This window comes from Sycon ciliatum, chromosome 6 (assembly GCF_964019385.1).
Source record: "Sycon ciliatum chromosome 6, ocSycCili1.1, whole genome shotgun sequence".
Lineage (NCBI taxonomy): Eukaryota > Metazoa > Porifera > Calcarea > Leucosolenida > Sycettidae > Sycon > Sycon ciliatum.
Window position 1 is genome coordinate 25,210,134 of NC_088648.1, and position 7,625 is coordinate 25,217,758.

Below are 7,625 nucleotides of genomic sequence, written 5' to 3' on the forward strand. Positions count from 1 at the left end.
CTGCCACTGATAGCAAGTCAATTTGTCTGTATCGAGCAGGTTATGTCCAGAAAATCGAACTGATGAAGGCCAACAGCCGTGTGTACTACCGTGCCCGCTGTCAGCCTGAAATGAAGACCAAAGCTGACTACAAACTTCGGCTCGTTGCTCAGTGTGACTCAGGATCTGCCACCAGTGTTGTTGGTGCTCAGTGCACTTGTCCTGCTGGCAAGGGTGTTACTGCCAGTTGCAAGCATATAGCTGCACTGATGTATGGCTTGTCCGAGTTCACTCTGCTTGGGTTTAGTGACGCTCCGACGTGCACGGACATGCTGCAAAAGTGGAACCAGCCTCCTGCAGGTGCAGGTAAAAAGAGTGAGCCCATGCTGGTTCAAGACATGGAGTGGCGTAGAGGTGGCAGTACCACTGACAAATCTGCGACAAAGAAACGTAAGCATTCTGCTGCAGAAGTACTTGACCCTCGTGCTGTTGCAAAGCGGATGGACTTTGCCTGGCGTGTGGAGGAATACGCCAACTCAACCATTCACTCCAACTCCATCCACCTAGCATTGCCTCTTGTTGCTGGTAGCTCAGGATTTGCTGCTTAGCAGAAGGAGGACAGGTTGCACAGAGCCCAAGCGCAGAAAAAGGAGAGACTGGCTAGGGCAGGGGAACAGAAGGACAAGTGGCAGGTTGAGCACAGCAGATCAGGTGATGTGACACCTGTGCCATCTGACTGCGAGTGGCTAACTGAGGACAAGCAGATGCTGTGGTACGAGTCCAATGTCATACTTACTTGTGAAGAAGCCAATGCCCTGCAAGAAGCCACTGCATCCCAAACAACAAGTGAACTCTGGAGGAATGAACGAAAGAAGCGTATTACAGCTTCCATTGCCCATACTGTAGCTCATCGACGACCTCAGACTGACCCGTCATCCCTCATAAAAACTATCATTGATCGGCCGGCGTTCACCACTCCTGCAACCAGATGGGGGATTGATCATGAAGAAGAGGCACGATGTGCCTACGTAGCCCACCAAGCCAAGTCTGGCAAGCTGATAGATGTTGTTGCATGTGGCTTATTTGTGCATGCTGATGAATGCTGGTTTGGTGCCAGTCCCGATGGCATTGTTAGGGATGGTGATACATCACTTTTGCTCGAGATTAAATGCCCGTTTGTTGCTAGAGACCAAAGTCTAGCAGAGGTAGCTGGGTCTACTGCATCATTTTGTTTGTCCAACAAGGATGGTGTGCTTTCTCTCAAAACAACACATGCCTACTATACACAAGTGCAAATGCAGCTCTTTGCTGCAGGCCTTCAATTTTGTGACTTTGTAGTGTGGTCTCCCTGCAATGATCTTTTTGTTGAGCGCATTTCATTTTGTGAAGTGCATGTCAAGAAAACTCTCGCAGCTTGCCGAACATTTTATTTTGATCATGTTCTCCCGAAACTGGCTCTGTGATCAAGTTTCTTGGTAATAGATATATTCCTCGTCATCTGAGATGACCATTGCTCACTTTGCTCCAGTTCCTGTAGTCTTGACTGTTTACATTCTTCCCTTATTTTGTGGCAATCTTTTCTTCTGTAAGTGTGTCTGAACTGTTCTATACGCTGCGCTCTATGTTCTTTATTATAGCTTTTTCTGTTCTGCCCTGTTCTGTAGCTCCTTCTTGATATAAACGCCGTGATTAGATGGTGGATAGTTCCATCAGCTACCGGCTTCCTGCATTTGTACATGATTAGGTAGTGTTGTATACATGTACCCAAGACAGTGGAACTCTGCTGTAAACAGTGCGTTATAGTAAATTATACTGCCATTACTGGTAACCACTACAAAAAACGGCACGTACAACTGGTTTACAATAGCTCGCCATTCCGTGTTACAACGGAGTTCAAAAAGGCATGAACGTTACATGAGTATTCGTATTTACTTCAAAGTAAGCGGCACTTGCAGCAGTCACAGGCCACATTTCCTACCTGGTGAACAGCACAAACAGACAAATAGGAGCATCACTACTTCTACTTCGAAGTACGAAGTCCTGAGTGAAATAAGCATCATTGTGTAGGGGCACCATTACTCACAACATAACACAAAGAAAAGAGGGGAAGAAAATACCGAGGCCACGTAGGAATATCGGCATGCGCAAAAAGCTTTCAACAGAGCGGCCTGGTCATAAAGCAAGAATTACATAGACGCCCATCTTCATCATCATTCTGACACATATGGTGGTAGCGTGAGTTACAAGACCTACAAACTCTAAGAAGTGGGCCATCTGAGCGCTTGCAAAACAAACATACGGGAGTGGTCACATAGGCAGCAGTGGCTACAGAAGAAGATGGCACGCTGATAGCAGCAGCAGTAGCAGCTACAGGAGATGGCACGTTCGTAGCAGCAGAAGTAGCAGCTACAGCAGATGACAACTTGGTAGCAGCGGAAGCAGCAGCAGAAGCAGTAATGGCAGGTGAAAGAAATTTGCCAGCTGAAACAGCCACTGCAGAAATGTTTGCATCTGGTGATATCTGGGCAACTTCTGCAGCAGAGGAAAAGTGTGCAGACTGTGTCGATGGCTTACTAACAGGCGGAGGTACCAGGGGCTCCATGTAGTTAGTGAGGAATGCACACACAAATATGATCTGCTCAGCCAAAGGGCACAACACGGAAGATAAGAAGTGAGTTATCCTGAAGTTCTTGATCCTTTCCATTGCTCTCTCCACATGAATACGCACGCTAGCAATACGCCGAGTTTCGATCACCTCTTCTTCATCAAGCTGATCTCGAGAACCAAGAAACGGGGGTATGTTGAGATCGACACCCTCCGGTAGCAGATCGGCAATGTCGAAACCACGGTCGGCCATGATGGCATCACCCTTCTCCATCAACTTCATTAGCCCACTTCGCTTTGTCAGTTTCTTATCAGAAATGCGCCCGCCATAAAGAGGAGACAGAAACGATATTGCACCGGTAGGTGTCACACCAACTAACAGTTTGAAAGTGTTCCTGTTTTTGTAATTCGACCAGGTGGCTGCTTGTACAGTTGGGTTGGCTGGCTTCTCAATGGGAAACTCTGTTGCGTCAATAATTACCCGGGTGCGTGGGTACTTGTCTTTGAAGACGTCGGGCATGTAGCGATCAATCAGAGCCCGGCTCGGCCAAATGTCCACTTCTTTCATAGAGAAGTACATGCAACGAATGTACGTTGAAAATATTCGGGACACCGTGGATTGATCTATTCCGAATCGCAGTGCTAAATCTGACTCAGGGAAAGCATGCCGAAGTTTGACAAGGGTCAATAGCAACTCGTCTTCATACGCCAATGCTCTTCGTCTGCCACGGCTGTCCTGGCCAAGGAAATCAGCTGGCACTTTAGTAGCAAAGCACATGTCTTGACATCCACACCGCAACTGATCCAGCAACAAGTCAAACGCCAGAGAACTCAGGCCCGTGTAAAACAGTACAATCTTGTTGTCATGTCGGATGTTCGAGTAATGGAGTTGGCATTTCCGCAAAGCTTCTTCCGATTCATCCAAATTGTACAAGGCCTGCTCCAACTGGGACCGCAACTTAGCCACTTGTGCTTCCAAAGTCTTTATTTTGTGAACGGGAGCTTCACCATAATCATGGTCAGCTAAAAGTGTTGCAGCCTCAGGCACCGATTCATCTGTGACTGGTAAATCAACATCGTCATCAATATCAATCGCTTCAACGGGTCGACTGACTTCGCCTGTCGAAACACGGCTCTTCCTCTTCACTACGACGGCTTTGTCCAAGAAACGGGAAGGTGGCTCGTCCTCCGTCACAGGTCGACCACCAGGAAAGTGCACCCCACAGACATACGAGTTTCCAGAAAGAGGAGTGTTGACTCTTGGTATTTTGGCAAGCCACTCGGCCCTGATATGCCGGCGTCGATCCGAATCTTTAGGCAAACGATGAAAAGATACAGCTTTACAGACCTCTGCTGTTCCTCCGCAGCCAACACGAGCCAGGTCTGATCCACATAGACGACGCTTCACAAACACTTTTCGTCCTTGCGAGTTCGCATCATCAGACTCAAACAAACCAAACTTGCAGCTGCTTTTACGATTTGAGCAGCCAGGGACGATACAATGAGCGTTGCTTGGCATGATTGTGTCAGCTGCTTACTGATCTCTAACTAACTTGCTACTTATACACAACAGCAAACTGTGACAACCCTTGCCTTCCAAGAAGGAAATAAATGTCTTGCTTTGAGTTTGATTCTTCACCAACACAAAGGAAAAAAAATTGTACATTGTACTTCAGCCTCAGCAAACGCGAAGCAGGTACGTAGGGCTCTACGATCATCAGAGTTTCCACGCGTGCATGCATGAGACTGCATGCTGCGCTGCGTGGTGCAAGTACAGTGTCGAGGTCGTGAAGTTGCCCCGCACAAAAAACCGCGGGAAAATTATGCATAGGTGCCATTGACAGCCTTGAACTAATCAACCCCTGCCGAAAAACCAGCTGGGAAGGGACACAGCCGGGGGGGGGGGGGGGGGGGGTTAGTGAACAGTATTTTCCATTAGACAAATAATAGTTATATTCCAACACAACAAAATCACCTACGGAGAATCCAAGATAGAAACATTATCCACTGGAATGCCAAGTTGGCTGCAACTAGCCACAAGCTCCGTCCTCCGCTGCGCACCTTGACCATAATAGTTTCCTATGCACAAATTGGATACAGGAGAATCTCACCTGTGAAAAACTTCACACGTATCCACCTAAAACACAGTTTTTGTACGCACAATATCATCGTACGTACGAACAGTCCACCATCATCACCACCAGCACCTAAATTTAGATTACACATTTTATAGTGCCTTTAAAAAGGCACTAGCGTCCGATTGGTATTGTTGCTAATAACTTTCGTGGACGTCATTTCTGCCATTTCATTGTACTGTATTACTCTTCAGACATCAATCCTGAACGGCATAAGCGGAAGTGGCACCCCCGCCACCTATGCGGACATGCTTTTAATATAATATAAATATAGCGTGTGCACTGTATGTGAAGGGAGTGCTGGTCACCTGATCCTACATCACACCTGAAATCAGGCAGGTCCCCAACACCGGAATTTTTTTAAATTAAAATATTCACGGTTCGCGTCAGACTCGGTTTCTCTATATAGAGGCCGAGTTTTCCGCATCCGTAGGAACGCCACCACCCTTCAAGGATCAAGGCGCAGATGCAGCTCCTAAAGCGGTGGGAGGTGAGTAGATCAGCTCACCAGCATGTGGTCAAAGACCGAAAATCCCATTCACTGCATCCATTTTTTTTTTAAAGAGACCTAAAATTACACGTTAGGGACCGTCCATAATAATTATCAATTTCTTTTACACAACACAAAAAAGTTTCGTTTATGGGTGGGTGGGTCGAGGAGAGTTTCGTTATTTAGTACTTTGTATGTTTTCTAATTTCGTACTTCACCGCACGGAATATATTATATTATATTGAAGTTTTACAGTATGCACATTTAGACCTTCTACTGCACTGGGGCTGCTTGATAGGGAATTCCCCTTTCAGCGCATCCTGCTGAGCCGATGATGCAAAGCGCAATTTCCTTTATCTGCCTCTACCATTCGTGGCATAAAATATATCCGCTAGGGATGATACGAAGCACTCGAGACTTTGAAAGGCCTTTCTCTTATTTTGAATTTCCAACGAACCTTGGTTACGGGCATGTGGCCGTACATTTATTCATAAAAGTATTCATTTTTTTAACGCATATTGTACGTGGACACCACACACACACACACATACACACACGCGCGTGCGCACGCACATAAAAACGCATGCAAACAGACAAAAAAATCCATACACGCCTGCTAGCAGCAAAATTCTCACAAGCCATCCCGTGCTGGAATGCAAGAAAAGTCATCATTTACGTACCGCAGTGCTGCTGAGTAAAATCTGATCGCACGAGTCAAATACGAGGCGAGCGCCGTGCCCAGACCTGTAAACACACTGGGCGGCAGAATGGTGCAGAGCGCAAACTTGACTCACACGACCGGATTTCACTGGGCAGCACTGTGGTGTTTGCATCCGTGCGATATTTTTTATCAACCACCACAGCACAACTGAACTAGCATTGTGAGAAATTATCAGTGCTGCCGCTATCGGAGCGTTTTAGGGCCGGGTTCCACTGCGGCTCCGCTGCCCCGCTGCTCGTCTTTCGCGGCTTGAAACGTCATCATTACCATAGTGACCGCGGCTCGAGCTGGAGCAGCGAGTCCGCGGCTCACCGCGAGCTTTTGCTACGATTCTTGACCAAAAACTGCGAGCCGCGGTCGCGGCTCGACCTGTTTCCCGTACTTTGCATTGTTTTGTACGCCAGAATTTTAAAATTCAAATTTTAATTCGTTGCGCAGGCCAGAACACGAGGATTTGTTTGATTCCGCGCGCGCAGGCAGGTGAAACGTCATCAAAAAGTGTGGACCACGACCGCGATACCGCGAATGGCGAGTGACAGTGGAACCGCGCTGCTCCGCTGCATGCAGCCAAGTGCCGCGGAGCAGCGGAGCCGCAGTGGAACACGGCCCTTATGGCAAGAAGTGAATTTTTGGATTACTTGGTGGTGAAATATTTTTACATCACAAGGACAATGAACCTTCACAACCTATCTCCAAGGGCTACATAAATCTGTACTGTATAGCAGAGGTGCTGTATATCCGCGGTCAAACGACTGCTGGTGTAACGCAGGGTCGTCAGAAATAGCACGATATCCCGTGCTGTGTGTTTAGACCGAGTGTTGATAATCATGCACTGTTGACTGTATACTCCCTGTCTTACCTGTCGATAGGCACAGTAGATGAACTGAGCGAGCTCCCGCATCGCGGACGGCAGAAATGACCGTGGGCCCAAAGAACATGCACTCATCATCCGGATGAGCAACGACGAACAGAACTAAGTCGTTGCTGCTAAAAACAGCAGCATCTTGAGAATACAGGCGCCAAAAGCGACCCGTCAGAATGGCGCAAACCAGCAAAGACGCTCCAACTGCAACAACGTTCGGCGATACTTCCAGTTGAAGCATTTCACAGCCCATTGACGCTTTCCTGAAGACCTCTCCACGTCTCTACAAGCACAACAAGCGTGTGTCAGCTGTCAAAGACGAACTACAGCAGGAAAACTCTCACCAGCGGGGCGAAAAACACGCCCGGGCTCCCGTTGTTTGGGAGATGTGCAACAGTCGCAGATTTAGCAAAGACGTCGGAGAGGAATAGCTAGAAAAAGTTGGATACATGTAGCTCCACTGGCTGTTGATATCGCATTTGTAGAATTATTAGTTGCAGTCAAGGTTCGATTCACTTGTCTTTGAAAGAAAAGCAAATAAAAAGTTTTGAATCCTGCCAAACAAAACATCGAAAAATGCGTAGGATATCGATATGAGGACGCAAAAGGAACGCCATCTTTCGTTGCTAAGGACCACGGCCGTACAGGATTATCTCGAGTTTCTATGCAAACCGGAGTGATTTCTGAGAAATGTCTCGAAATTACTGGACTGTGGGGCAGAAGGCCAGGATCTTCAGAATCCAGTCCCATGCAAATGTTAATCCCCTGAGGACAGAAATAAAAGCCGCCGACGCTCGACGCTTGACGCAGCAGCGCCGCGGTTGGCAGCTGAAG

General features: G+C 47.5%; 1 protein-coding gene across 3 annotated transcripts in view; it reads right to left on the bottom strand.

Moving 5' to 3' along the window:
* LOC135819767 (N-acetylglucosaminyl-phosphatidylinositol de-N-acetylase-like) overlaps positions 1–7,526 on the bottom strand; it is a 19,129-nt gene extending 11,603 nt beyond the window's left edge. Inside the window, exons 1-2 of one of the 3 annotated variants that reach the window (XM_065333033.1) lie at positions 6,789–7,526; positions 4,563–4,662 (exon numbers count right to left, since the gene is read on the bottom strand). In XM_065333033.1, coding sequence (XP_065189105.1) covers positions 4,563–4,662; positions 6,789–7,044 — 356 coding nt within the window. In that variant the 5' untranslated portion in view covers positions 7,045–7,526. The remainder of the gene's footprint in view (positions 1–4,562; positions 4,663–6,788) is intronic. The other 2 variants (XM_065333031.1, XM_065333032.1) reach the window with 2 other exon arrangements.
* Between the last annotated feature and the right edge of the window lie 99 nt (positions 7,527–7,625).